Source organism: Paramormyrops kingsleyae, chromosome 14 (assembly GCF_048594095.1).
Source record: "Paramormyrops kingsleyae isolate MSU_618 chromosome 14, PKINGS_0.4, whole genome shotgun sequence".
Classification (NCBI taxonomy): Eukaryota; Metazoa; Chordata; class Actinopteri; order Osteoglossiformes; family Mormyridae; genus Paramormyrops; species Paramormyrops kingsleyae.
In genome coordinates, this window is record NC_132810.1 from 23,695,803 (window position 1) to 23,711,086 (window position 15,284).

At 38.4% G+C, this 15,284-nt stretch overlaps 1 protein-coding gene across 1 annotated transcript; it reads left to right on the forward strand.

Annotated features, from left to right (window-relative positions):
• Nucleotides 1-333: 333 nt before the first annotated feature.
• Nucleotides 334-12,756, forward strand: LOC111858280 (thioredoxin-related transmembrane protein 1-like). Its single transcript, XM_023839907.2, has 8 exons — nt 334-593; nt 6,601-6,716; nt 6,810-6,855; nt 8,740-8,868; nt 9,131-9,176; nt 10,142-10,243; nt 10,374-10,440; nt 10,711-12,756. The coding sequence occupies exons 1-8, from the start codon at nt 400-402 to the stop codon at nt 10,938-10,940; spliced, it is 930 nt and encodes a 309-aa protein (XP_023695675.1). The 5' UTR covers nt 334-399; the 3' UTR covers nt 10,941-12,756.
• The last annotated feature ends 2,528 nt before the right edge of the window (nt 12,757-15,284 follow it).

Here is a 15,284-nt window from a genome sequence, read left to right on the forward strand (position 1 = left end):
GATTTGCTGTCAGATTGCTTGCGTGAGCCTGAGTTTGAAAGAGTTGGCAACCCTGAATACAACTACTTGCTTAAGAAAAAAAAAATCACATATACTTTCCATTCGTGCTTTTCTATAAATAAATGAATAATAACAGGGGTGGTATATTAGCCAATTATGTTATTTATTCTTTAATGTAAACGTTGGGTAACTAGTTTTTTCCACTATCAACAACAGCCACGTTATAGTATGTTTGATATTTGGTTGAACTTGTCCATTCTAGTTCTGTTTTGCGCATGTCCGTTCTAGTTCTGTTGTAATTTCTATGGTAATGCGCGGAATTGACTAAAAGTATCCGCTAGGGGTGGATGTAGCATCAGAGCAAGCGGAAGTTTGTAGAAGGTTGCGCTTAATGTGGGCATGTCGTTTTTTACAATATTTACAATGAGAAGTAGCATAACACAATGGCTTTCAGCGATTCATTTTCTGATATGCTCGGTAATTTTGGCTCTTTCTCTGAGATCGCATTCGGCTCTGGCTAGTAGGAACCACGTCAGAGTCATTACTGACGACAACTGGGAAGAAATCCTGCAGGGCGAATGGATGATAGAATTGTAAGTCGCCAGTATTTCACGTACACGGCGAGACTGCATTCATTTCGTCTCTTTCATTGAAATTTCGGACATCAGCCATTCCATATATTCAGTGGGAGCCCGTTACCAAGTTTTCCTGCTGCAAACCCAATATACTGTACATCACTATATCGATGTTGTAATATCTGCTGGCTAGTAATGTAAGTGATAAACTGTTTGTAATCTGATATGTGTACAGGCCTTAGCAAATACAGCAGGAAAGATAAGCTGTAAATGAAATGTTTATAGATACTATTTACCGGGAATTGTAACATGATTTTTGTGGGTAAAGTCAGAAAATGATACGTTACAGGGCACTTTCTGTGTTCAATTTAATGGTATACATAAATTATTAGTTCGTAATCTGAATTGCGGCCATTCTAAATGTCTGTTGTTGCTCTGTCTCATTTAAATTAAACTCCTTGTGCAATATTGGATTGCAGGTAAGCTCCATTTTCTTCCGTGTGCGTGTGGAATTCGCGTATATGCGATTATATGTACAACAGTTGAGTGTTTAAACTAGTGACTGGTGGGGGGTCAAGGAAGATGGTTAAGAATATAGGAGGGGGGAGACGGAAAGCCCCAAATAATAATAAAAGTGGACACCGTAAAAGGCCTACCCTTTGTTGACTGTACTTAAACGCTAGGAGCATTAGAAACAAAATTCATGGTTTAGAGCAGGGGTCACCAACCTTTTTGAAACAGAGAGCTCCTTCACGGGTACTGAGCTATACGAAGGGCTACCAGTTTGAAACGCCCTCCTAAACTTATCTAAACTTCATGTATAATAAATATGCTTTAAATGCTTTTTTATATTGTCATTTTCAAATGTATATAAATGCAAATGTGATTAAAGAAGAATAGCAACAGGATAAAATTAAAATTTAGACGCTGCTTACTGGTGAGTTGTGCTATTTTTAGAACAGGTCCGCGGGCAACTCATGTGGTCCTTGCGGGCACCATGTTGGTGACCCCTGGTTTAGAGGCTTTTATTTCACCAGACTCTTATGACAATATAGGAATAACAGAAACATGGTTGTGTGACAATGATGCATTTAATGTATTTGCAATGGAAGGCATAATGTCATACAGCGATATCAGGATTATGAGTAATAAAAAATTTTATTACCTGGGATACAGTTGGACATATAGTCTCTGGATCTGCTGTAAATGAACTTTAGATGGTGGAATTGTTACAGGATTGATTTGTTTGTTACAATCCCCAACAGAAGAGAAGCCATTCTTTTGTTCTCTAATAACCAGGTTAGGATTGGAACATTTGAGGTTTTGGAACCACTTGACAGTAACAATAACAACAACAAATTTATTTTTGTATAGCGCATTATCACAACATTACATTGTCCCAAAGCGCTTTACAGCATCCCCACCCAAAGCCCCCAGTGAGTAAGCCATAGGCGACAGTGGCAAGGAAAAACTCCCCAGAAGGAAGAAACCTTGGGAGGGACCAGACTAAAAGGGGGAGCCCATCCTCCAGGGGCCGGCAGGGAGAGTCAAATACAGTTAAATCTGAAACACAAACGGGGAGCAGGGGGGAGATGACAAGCCGGTGCCACCACTCCCTCCAATCGCCAGGCAGCCAGAAGGCAGGGAGCGGGTCATACAAGGAAGATGACACAGGCAGAACGGCGAGCTGGATGCATGGTCGTCATTGGTAGTGGCGACGTCACATGTTGCAGGGTATGCTGGACATCTTGATAGATTGAGGGCTCCAGGCAGCACCCCCCAGGAGAAGGTGGTGGAAATAAATGCAATTAGTCAAAGTAAGGGAGACTATAGGCAGTGCTAAAAGTTAGATGAGTGCAATATGAAGTGCAATGCTCCAGCAGATATGGCTATGGCAGCATAAGTAGGAGGGAGAGGCAGGTGGGAATGCAGGCATGGGGAGTCCCTGAAATGTCAGCACTCCAATCCCACAAGCAATTGTGAAGCTAGAGTGACAGCACTGTCAATTCAGTTTATCCAAAGCCAATGGCACCGACAGTAGTAATCATAACATGGTTAAATTTGAGGTAAATTTTAGTGTCCGAAGAGCAAAGTCCAAAACAAAAATATACAGTGTTCCAAAGGCTAACTTTAATGATGTGAAACTGAAACTAAAAACTGTAAACTGGAGGGAGTTAACAAAACTGTTGAAGAGGCATGTCTTTTTTTAAAAAGACTTCATAAAGACTTCATACCTGTTTCCAGCAAAACTAAATCTAGGAAACTGCAACCAAGGTGGCTACTATGGAAATTCAAAATAAAGTTATGAGGAAAAGGGCTCTTTTCTACAGATGGAAAATAACTAATGATATTAGAATAAAGCAGAAGTAGATACATCTGCAGTTAAAAAATAATGTTAGATTTACTAAGAGGAATTTCAAAAGGCGTATTCCATTACAGACTAAGGATGACATTAAAAGTTTCTTCCAATATTTTAACTCCAATAGAGCTCTAAAAGCTTAAATCACTAATATACAGGATAGTAGGGGTCTTATAATTGAAAATGATATAGTTGATTGTTTTCCATAGGTATTCACTGTAGGGAGCACAAGTAACATACCAACTCTTATTCCTAATTCAGCTTCGTCTATGACCAATGTACGTATAACTGAAGCTGATGTGCTACAAAGCCTAGCTAAGGTCAAAATAAATCAATCGTAGGGCTCTGATTGCATTTTGCCTATAGTTTTAAAAGAGATGAGGTATATTATTTGCTGACCTTACCTATTTCAGAAATCTGTATCTGTTGGTGTGGTACTTTCTGATTGGAAACATGTTAATATAACACCCATATTCAAAAAAGGGGATAAAAGTAATCCATCAAACTATAGGCCATTTAATTTAACTTGCATAACCGGAAAAGTAATGGAAGCTATAATCCAAGCCAAAATGGTAGATTACCTGGATTCAAATAACATTTTGAGGGATAACCAAAATGGATTTAGGAGAGGTAGATCCTGTTTAACTAATACACTTGAGGTCTTTGAAGCTACAAGAGAAATTGATCACAAAATGGCTTACGATGTGATCTACTTAGATTTCCCAAAGGCCTTTGATGTTGGTCCCCACAAATGGCTCCTGCTTAAGCTTAAAGCAGCAGGGATTCTAGGAACTCTAGCAGCTTTGAGTGAAACTGGTTAACAGACAGGAAGCAACAGGTAGTTATTAGAGGCATGTTATAATGGGCCTGCGCTCACAGTGGGGTACCACAGGGTTCAACAGGATCTTGATTTAGTTTCATGGGTTCCACTGAAATAGAAGTAGCTGATTATGAGAAAGACCTCAGTGTTTATGTTGATGCTTCAATATCCCACTATTGCCATTTTGGGGAAGCAATGAAAAAGGCAAAAAGGTTGTTGAGTTATATCTCTAAGTATGTGGAGTTTGTCAGGGGAGGTATAGGTGCCAGATGATTTGTTTTTGGAACACGTGTCAGCCACAAGACTCCTCTTCTTTTTTAAATTAGTTTCGGAAATACCCTACAGGAGGTGATGCTACGATTATACAATTCCTTGGTAAGACCCCACCTAGAATATTGTGTGCAAGTTTAGTCACCTTATCTTAAAAAGGACATTGCTGCCTTAGAAAGGGTTTGAAGTAGGGCTACAAGAATGATTCCTGGTTTTAGAGGAATGTCTTTTGTGGAGAGGTTAGCTGAGCTGAATCTGTTTAGCCTTGAGCAAAGGAGACTAAGTATACAAGTATACAAGATTCTAAGGTTTGGATGCTGTTCAATGAAATAGTTACTTCAATATTAGTTCAAATACAAGAACTCGTGGCCATAGGTGGAAATTAGCGGGAGAACATTTTAAACTGGATTCGAGAAAGCACTTCTTTACACAGCATTTAGAGTATGAAATAGTCTTCCTGTTAGTGTAGTGCAAGCTAGATAAGATTTTAACAACTCTGAGCTATTAGTTGAATTAGCCGCAAATGAGCTTGATGGGCCGAAAAGCTTTCTCTCATTTGTAAATTTTTTTATGTTCTTATGATTTCCAACCCAGGTCTAGTAAACCACATCCCAGTCATGTGACGGAATCTTAGCTGCAATCTAGCATTTGTTTTCATTGCCTAACATTTGCAAACTCGACAGTAGGTAACACCTTTTCAGCGGTTGTTTGTACATTTTTCAAAATCACACTATAATGTTTGTTACATGAGTAACAGTAATCCTTATAATAGCCACATAGTTAATACTTTTATTCATAAATTAATTTTTATTTGCAGTTATTCGGGCTAGACAGATAGTTGTGACAGACCATAATTACTGCCCAACCACTCTGAGGTAATTCTTCAAGTATGTCTGTTCAGTATCTGTTGTAATGGGAACAACTTCTTGGCAGTTGCTCTCAATCATTAGATCTACCTGAGGTACTGGAGTTAACGTCTGTGTGAGGTGCAGGTTGGCTATGATATCAGTTCATTTTACCCCAAATGTTAACTGTATCAAAGTTCCAGTTTAAACAGGCTTATTATGTGAAACTGCAGTGTTGACGTTCATTTATTGCATTTTGTTATTGCTTCTGTTAATACAATGAGTAAAATTACAGATTGAAAACCAAGGATCAGTTAGTCACATTACCATCACTATTTTTCTACTTTATTTTTTTTTTTTACTTTTATTTGTGTACCATCATGGGTAACTCGCACATGGTTACTATAAATTGAGATCAGTTGAACAAAGCTATCTTGTTAATGTAGCTACGCTAAATATTATAGAACCGGGATTATGTTTACTACAGCCAGTCACAATAAGCCTGTGTTTCTCTGGCCTATTGGATCATAACAAAGGGCATGGTTTACTGAACCTGGGATGAAGACCCTCTCGCAATCCAAAGGCAAATAGATCCATAGAAGTTTCCAGATTGCTCATAATGTGCACATTTGTGTCCAGGGTGTCCCCCTGGCTAATGCCTGAAGCATGGTTGGAAAATGGATGGATGTTATTTGATAAATTTTGTAAATTATATTCACATCACATAAGCATTAAAGCTGTTGCAAGAATAGTAAATAGATTTCTTTGTTAAACTGAAGTAAATAAGAACTGTACTTCAAAAAATTTGCTGCTTCAGTCACTGAGTATACCACAAACTGAAGGTCACATACTGTATGATAGCCCACAATGTGCTCATTGTCCATTCTGAAATGAGTTTTGCTGTGACATACTGAGCAGGTCTCTGGCTTTCAATGAACCCACCATTTTAACTGGCAGGCCAAAAATAGCCAGAAGTGTGTTGTTCGCCTAAGATGGAGTCCAATATTACACATCCTATGTTACCATGTATTATGTACATTAAGTTGAAGATTACTATTAACCAGCAACAAAACATCTAAGAGTTTATGATGACCACAAGGAGTTTTTATGCAGTGGAAAAGCAACACCTTGAAGTATCATACTTTTGGTACTTTCTCGAAAATAACAAAAGTATGGTACCTGTTGCGGTGGAAAAGCACCACTTGCACATGCAAACCTATGGGCAATTTGGTAACTCCAAGTCACCTCAGCATGTTTTTGGACTGTTGGGGGAAACTGGAGTACCCAGAATAAACCCCACAATGGGGAGAACATGCAAACTCCACACACATAGAACCCTGGTGGAGATTTGAACCCTGGTCCCAGAGGTGTGAGGCAACAGTGCTAATCATTTCACCTCCCTCCGTCCATTTTTAGTACTTTAAGATACCATTTATATTTTATATTATTTATCCTTCTACTTTCTTTATTGCTCAGTCTGGAATAGCTGCAAAATCATTTTACTGTTGGTTTTCCACTACATTCATGTGTGACAAATAAAAATCTTGACGCTTGAACAGTGTAATGTAGTTTATGACTGAAAGCTCCGTAATATATTTTAGGTAAATTAAACCTGATTTATCTTTAAGAATAACCCTAAATGTCATACTGTAGTTCTTTTTCTTTGGTTTGTGCTCTAGTTGTGGTCAGTTGCCATGCTAATTTATCCTGTGGTCCTTGTGTGTTTGCCAGCTATGCCCCCTGGTGTCCTGTATGCCAGCAGCTTCAGCCAGTATGGAGCGAGTTTGCAGAGTGGGGAGATGATATGGGTGTTAGTGTCGCCAAGGTGGATGTCACAGAGCAGCCAGGTATATGCAGTGCGAAGCTGTATCTGTTTGCTGGTGATGGAGAAGGAAAGTTTAATTGAGTTAAAAAGTAACAATTTTTATTGTTTGCTGCAGGGCTGAGTGGCCGATTCATCATCACAGCCCTTCCTACTATTTATCAGTAAGTGCTGTTTTCCACTTTTGGCAAGTCGTTTTAGGAATTACATCACCTTTAGCTAATCTTACAACCCTGTTTCCAGAGAGTCCATGGCTTGTCCAGGAGTGTAACATAAAAATGACATAAGAAAAAGAAACATAGCCAATCCAGTTCATTTGAAGTGAGCACAATTGTATTTTGGGTGATAGACAATAAAAGAAAGGAATCCAGGACCAAAAACAAACCATACAGCTTTAGGGTGAGCTAATACCAAAATAAGAAAACAAAGGAAAGCCAGTGCAATGGCCAGGAATCAAACATGGGCCTCCCATGAGCTAGCTGAGAATTCTGCCACTGCACCACTAACTGCAACAGAATCGGTTTCTCTAAACATAAAACAACCCACAAGAAAAAAATATATTAGGCCTACATAAACCGCCTCCCCAGATAAATGAGAAACTGGAGAATATGCAAAAGATAAAAATAAATGACACTCAACCCTACAGGTACTGAACATACGGTGTGCAGCTAACACACCCTAGTGGGCATAAATCACCAGCAATAGTCACACATCAACATATTCATACAAAGTACACCAGAAATAGCCCAGCTCTATACAAAGTGTAAAAATTTCCCGCGAGTCCATTCTTCCATGAACTTTTTAAGCATGCATGTGTCTGGGCAGCCAGTCCACTTGTTGCAGGTAGGATGACATCAGGGACCTTTCACAATACCAACCATAGATAGGGATTAAAAAAGGAGGGGAGGAAAGGAAAAAAAAACAAACACTACACCCTTGGACATAACGCTAGTGAAATTTTTTTAATAGCGATGAAAGGATAAAAAAAAATGTAGGTGACACTTTACTTAAGGCTGTTCATCATAAAGTTGCATGACAAGCCCTTCATGACAGCCACCATATCTTGAAAAAAGCATTTATAAAGGTTTCTTCATATTTTTGTAGCTGTCATAAATGGTCACATTGGCAACTTCTGTGTCATGTTGACATATAACCTTTGTCATAGGTTCATGCTAACCTAAAGTTGTGTTATAACACTTTTTTCATTCAAGTGGCGTGAAAGATTTTAAGACCGACTATACACTTAATTTTTTCGGTGTGACAATTTGACAAATGTAAAGCCAGCTGTAAAACATAAGGCGAATGCTTTTTTACATCAAAGAAAAAGATGAGATGATTGGACACTTTTCCTTCTGGACAGGATCAGTATGTCATTTACTTATTACCTTATTTGATCTTTGATGGATCTTGTTACCAATTCACAAAAACAGTATATGGTTTAAAATCTGCACTTAAAAATGTACACTTGATCAGATGCAACATCATGTCAAAGTTGTAACTGCAATGACAGAGAGCAGCTGAGAGTGAAACTGGAACCTGCATCCGCCATGTTGTGAACACAGCCAACTTATTCCATAATTCCTTGGAGAACTCAACAACGTTTATTGTGGGAGAATTTAATTTTCACTTTTTCTTCAGACATGAGGAGAGTTTATAAGGTAGGCTTTTAATAATATTTTCCTTATACTGCCGGGTCTTCATTCAGAAAAAATTATCACACATAGTGATATGAGAAATGGCTTTACCAGACCCCATGTTTGTGTGTATGCATGGGTCATGTGTGTATTACATTGTGGCGACCAAGTTGATTTAAGTTGCACTTGAGTTACACTTAAAATTTACTCAAAATTCCAGATTTTTATTGACCACATGAGGGTGCATAGCAAGATACTAAAATAACTGGTTTGAGGGGGACCTCATCCCACCATGAAAATTTATTTTGTGCTGTGGGTCAGGCAGTGTGCAGCAGGTGCAATGAAGTGCCTGCTGGTTCAGCCACACTGATAATGATTTTGTTCTGATTTCTAATCCAATGATCTGTGTTTCAGCTGTAAAGACGGCATGTTCCGCAGGTATCGGGGTGCACGGACTAAAGATGATTTTCTCACTTTCATTGATGAGAAGAAGTGGCAAGATATTGAGCCAGTGTTGTCGTGGTTTGGCCCTTCCTCATTTCTGTAAGTTTGACATTTTATAATATTGTGATGACTTAGTTTCCTGTGTTCTCATACCATATTCTATGGTTTTATTATTCATTGATCACCACACTTGACTTTATTGCAACAGGTTCTTTCTGCCTCCTTGTTTTGCATTTTCACATAAATTTTTTGGCCCAAAGAGGGTGAATATTACCTGGAATGAGATTGTTATATCAAATTCAACAATAATAATTTAATAATTAATAATTAATAATGTAACATTATGATTATTGTTTTTCAGGATGAACACAATGTCAGCTCTCTTCAAGCTTTCAGTGTTTATACGGGTATTGTGAATGCTCTTTGTCTTCATTGGCTCAAGTAATAACACATCATAAAATGCTGTATATTTCAGAATAATTTGGCCTTTGTTTTTGGCATAATGTGTAAAATGATTGTGGTGAAACAGTATGGTAAAGGTCATCTTTACTCTATGTTTGTGTTATTACTCTGTTAGTAGTTACCCGAATTAGAGAATTTATTAGTGCATCTAGTAGTTTCCCCTGTTGCACTGCTAAGTATCTGCTGATTTTCTGGTTATAAAGAGTTTCAAAATGCTTTTGTACAGAAACTGTATTTTTGAAGTTGGAACACTGATTAGTTTTGTATGCAAAGTTTTTGTTTCTCATCAAAAAAACAGTGAAATCAATCATGGGCATGAGTCCTAAACTGCAGAACCAAACCATAACTATGGAGTAAATTAGTGTGAAGAGGTCATCCCAATTTTTCAGGAATACAGACGCTCCTCCACTTACGAATGAGATACGTTCTGAACGGCCGTTCGTAACTTGAAATGTTCGTAAGTCTTTATTCAACATCATGTTAAGGGTATACACAAGTACAAAGAACTTGGATGCTGGGAGTACACATGCTATGCTGTTGGCGCAGCAGGAGTAGCAGCCAGAAGTCGTACTAGGCGGAATTGGCGTGCAGAAAAAAAAATGTTGTGGACAGGAAATGGGAGCCCAACGAACACAATTTGGACTTACAGTCCTCTTTGTTCGCATATCTGAAAGTGCATAAGTTGAAAGTTCATAAGTAGAGGAGCGTCTGTACTAATACTAATAATTTAACAGGAATTCCATGGAAGTAAGGCATTGGTGTGTATCCCTAATATAAGAAATGCAGGGAAGCATGTCTTGTCTAAAGGTTTTGGTTTAAAACTAAGGTTGTGTCTTTGGTTAACAAATGCACTGAATAATTTTTAAAATATATAGGTAGCAAAACATTCTTCGGTGTTCTTTTGTTATAGCATTGCCACAAATACCTCACTGAGAAGATGGGGATTCCAGTGTGGGGATCATACACCATTTTTGCACTGGCCACCCTTTTATCTGGTCTAGGCCTGGGACTGGTGAGCATTTCTTAGTGATTTCAGTATCAGATTAAGTGACATTCGCATAGTTGTCTTTGTGCATGCATTCTTCCATAGAGTATAGCTGTACTCCACAGATTTAACCTGACTATGTCCCATATCTCTGCAGGTTCTGGTATTTATTGCAGACTGTGTCTTTCCATCCAAACGATATACCTCCCAAAACTACTACCAAAGTAAGTAAATGTCAGTGGTGCATGGTGTATAAGTTTGTAATGCTGTTGGTAATGAAACATCCAGATACTTTTAAAACTAAATAATTAAATGTATTTCTGCCTGTAATCAATATAAACTCATTTGCTATTCTTTTTTTCTGCTTTTCTCATTAAAAACCTCACTTGTTAAGCAAAGAAATATATACCTGCAGTGTTTTTTGTTTTTTTTTTACCTTTGATTGCAATTCCTGCAGAGTAGCATAGCATGCTGTTCTGTGCATTACCCTACAGAAACACCAGAGAAAGCTAAACTGTTCAAGCAACTGCAGGATGAACATGAGGCTGATGGGGAAGACGAAGATGAAGAAGAGGTGGATGGAGAGCAGGCCGAGGTGTGGAGGAGACACAGGGTATATGAAGAACAGTCCACCTGTGATGGGCTTCCTAGGGAGGTGCTGCGTAGACAGGTTCAAGACGCGTTTGTGCAGGACGACACTTTGAAACTAAGGGGAAAACACTGAAGGCAAGCCTGAAAACAAGCTTCAGCAGTGACTGGTGGGATGAGCAGACAGGCTCTGCTCCATGCCCATTGTCTTCAGCTGACCTTCTAAAATGACCAGTCTACTGTCAAAGCAACGACAACCACCCTTTTCCTCCCAGAACAGCTAGCTTTGATCGTCATATGTAGTGCAATGGGATTATTTTCAATTATTAATCATAATATGGTTATACTATCCATGCCTTTATAAAAGAATTGGAGGTTGAGTTTTTATCCCTCTGTATATTCCAGCAGTTCCCTCCTGTCCATAAGCCTGAATATTTCTCAAGCATCTGTGTTTCATTGCCAATGGTATTATTGCTATAAATTTGCTTATAATGTAGCTCTTCATGTGTGAAAGTGTTGACAGTGTCAACAATTAAAATATGTAATTGCAGCAGTTGGTTTTGACTAAGCAAGGATTCAATAAAGTATAACACATTTGCTGAACTAAGTTTGGAATTCGCACACTTAGATGTGGCACTGCCCATCTGCCCATTTTGTATCGCTGGCCTGAATTTTAATGAATAAAATTTTCCGAAATACAAGGGAGAAAAATTTATTAAACATAATGTTAGATTTATTATAGTGTTACTTGCTAAGATGAGTTAGTAGTCTCTTTTTGAAAGAAATCACACTATAGAACTCTTACAATGCAACATTGAACAACATAGTGGCCTTAGAAAGATACTGCCTGTTGTATATGTAAAACTACATAGTCAAGACATGTAAGGTACATTGGTTTTCAAGAATTTATCAGTTTGTTTTTCTAAATTGAATTGAAGTTTTGTAAGTTTTTTTTTAAACAACTATGTGTATTTGCAGGGTTTTTGACATAATTGTGAATTTGTTAAGCTGTATATAAAGTAACTGGGTTTCAGGTATGTCATTTAAATGCTGAGTAACAGTTATTTATATACAGGTGCTCCTTGGCTTGATGGGATTACGTTTCGATGAAGTGGAAAATATTGTAAGCAAATATAAGTACTGTCATTGAATAAGTAAATAATTACTGTAACTAAATACCAGTAAGCAAATAAGTGGATACAAGTTGAAACAATATGTACAATATGTTAAACATTGTATGAGATGTTTATGGTCGAGATCACTACAGAGACTGAAAGCATGATTCAATGGATGTTGCTGTCACCTGGTGTTAGTAGAGTGAATTGTACAGCATATTGCTAGCCTGAGAACTGATCAAAATTCAAAGTTGACTACTGAATGTACATTACTGTTGCACCATTGTGAAGTTGAAATATTCTAAGTTGTACCACTGTAAAGCGAAGACCATCTGTACGTTATCTAGTAAACTACATAGTATGTGATTAGTATGTAATATTCATCAAAATGTATTAGAATTCTTGTGTCAGAAGGTTTTCATCCTGTGTTTTATATATAATTTTCCAGAGATAAAAAATAGACCCCGTTTGTTTCTATGGATAAAACTTGAAATAGGGTTGATGCTGGGGCTGAACCCTACTGAAGAACAATTTAGTGGGAGTCCTCTTTTGTACTTCAGAAATCTGTACCTATTAAGTACAGTTATATTCCCTCAATGACAAAAATGTACTTTTCCAATAGATACTAATATGTCCCTTAAATGGTGCTGCCCCAGCAACAACTCGTTTTGGACATCCATGTGGCAGAAATGAAATAACCAGACATACAGTGGAAATCTTTCTTTACAGTTTATTTCTATAAGTGCCATATGTTAAAAATAGAACTTCTGTTTGTCTTGTACAATAAATAATTCATAAACAACGCATTAATAAAAGCAAACTTTTTGTAAATTCTAAGTTCTCCACAAAAAATCCAAATAGTATCTTTAATATCTATTTCATTTTGCAAAATAATGGTATTGTTTCAACATGAATACAACCAATTAAAATGCATCCCCAAGGTAATATGTAACATTATTTACAGATAAGTGGGATACATGCTAAAGCACCTTCCCCTGAAATTATACACAACTGCAGGTCGGAAGGACATCACAGGTAGTGGAGACATTGCTGGCAGCAGGGTAGGCAGGATACCTTGAAAATTTGGGGTATCCAGGCAGCACACCCCAGGAGGAGTAGGGAAAGTAAAATGTGCAATTAGCCTAAGTAGGGGAGTGACAGTGCAAACAGTCAAGTGAGTGCAATATGTAAGCTCCGGCAGATATGGCTATGGCAACATAAGTAGGAGGGAGAGGCAGGTGGGAACGCAGGCATGGAGAGTTCCTGAAATGTCAGCACTCCAATTCCACAAGGGAGTGTAAAGCTAGAGTGACAGCACTGACAGTTCAGTTCATCCAAGGCCAATGGCACCGATGCCCACCTAGCTCTGCACTTCACACTATAGGTCTGACTGGGAGTGAGCAGTTAGCTAGAGCTAGAACTACTGTAGAGTACCTATAGTTTACACTAAACAAGTGTGTTTTTAGTCTAGACTTGAATATTGAGATTGTGCATGAATCCTGCACTTCCAGTGGAAGACTATTGCACAGCTGAGGAGCTCTGTAAGAGAGAAAGCTCTGCAGCCTACCATAGTTACCAGTTATTTCTACCCTAGGTACTAATACTGGTAAAGTTATGGAGGCTATAATCAAAGAGAAAATGGTAGATTACCTGGACTCAAATAACATCTTGAGGGATAGCCAGCATGGATTTAGGAGAGGTAGATCCTGTTTAACAAATCTGTTGGAGTTTTTTGAGGAAGCTACTCAGGAAGTTGATGATAAGAAGGCCTATGATGTCATCTACTTAGATTTCCAAAAGGCTTTTGATGTTGTCCCCCACAAGAGGCTCTTACTTAAACTCAAAGCGACAGGTATTTTAGGAACTGTAGCGACCTGGATTGATAACTGGTTAACAGATAAGAAGCAGTGAGTAGTTATAAGACGCACAATGTCACAGTGGGTCTGCGTTCATAGTGGGGTACCGCAGGGTTCAATTTTAGGACCACTATTGTTCCTAATTTACATAAATGATATAGACATCAATATATACAGTAAACTGGTGAAATTTGCAGATGACACCAAGGTGGGTGGTGTAGCAGATACTGAACTAGCGGCTCAGCAGCTCCAGCGGGATCTTGATTTAATTAGTGACTGGGCCGATACCTGGCAGATGAAATTTAACATAGACAAATGTAAGGTACTCCATGTAGGGAGCAGAAATATAAAGTACAGGTATTTTATGGGACCTACTGAAATAAAGGTAGCTGATTATGAGAAAGACCTTGGTGTGTATGTTGATGCTTCCATGTCTCATTCTCGCCAGTGCGGGGAAGCAATAAAAAAGGCCAATAGGATGTTGGGGTATATCTCCAGGTATGTGGAGTTTAAGTTAAGGGAGGTAATGCTAAGATTATACAATTCCTTGGTGAGACTTCACCTAGAATATTGTGTGCAGGTTTGGTCACCATATCTTAAAAAGGACATTGCGGCCTTAGAAAAGGTGCAACGTAGGGCCACAAGAATGATTCCTGGTCTTAGAGGAATGTCATACGAGGAAAGGTTAGTTGAGCTAAATCTGTTCAGCCTCAAGCAAAGGAGACTGAGGGGGGACATGATCCAGCTGTATAAGATTCTAACAGGTTTGGATGCTGTTCAACCGAATAGTTACTTCAGCATTAGTTCAAATACAAGAACTCGTGGCCATAGGTGGAAATTAGCGTGAGAACATTTCAAACTGGATTTAAGGAAGCACTTCTTTACACAGCGTGTAGTCAGAGTATGGAATAGTCTTCCTGATAACATAGTGCAAGTTGAATCCTTGGGTTCCTTTAAATCAGAGCTAGATAAGATTTTAACAACTCTGAGCTATTAGTTAAGTTCTCCCCAAGGGAGCTCGATGGGCCGAATGGCCTCCTCTCGTTTGTATAGTTCTTATGTTCTTAATAGATATCCTGCTCCTTGAGATCTAAAAAATCGAGGAGGGTTGTATAAGGCCAGCAGATTACTAAGGTATTCTGGTGCAAGGCCATTCATTGTTTTATAAGTTGATAGCAGTATTTTGTAGTCAATCCGAGATTTAACTGGAAGCCATTGAAGGTAGCATAGAACAGGGCTAATATGATCACATTTGTAGTGTTTGTAAGAACTCTGGCTTCAGCATTTTATACCAGCTGAAGGTTATGTAAGGATCCAGATTGGCAACCAGAAAGGACTTCCAGTCAAATCTGGACGTTATAAAGACATTTATTCGTTTTTGCGCATCATGAAAGGAGAGCATCTTTCAAAACTTGGATTCATAGATGATAGAACACAGTTCTAGTAATACTTTTTATGTGAGCATCAAAACATAAATCTGAATTAACCAGAACATCAAGATCTCTGACC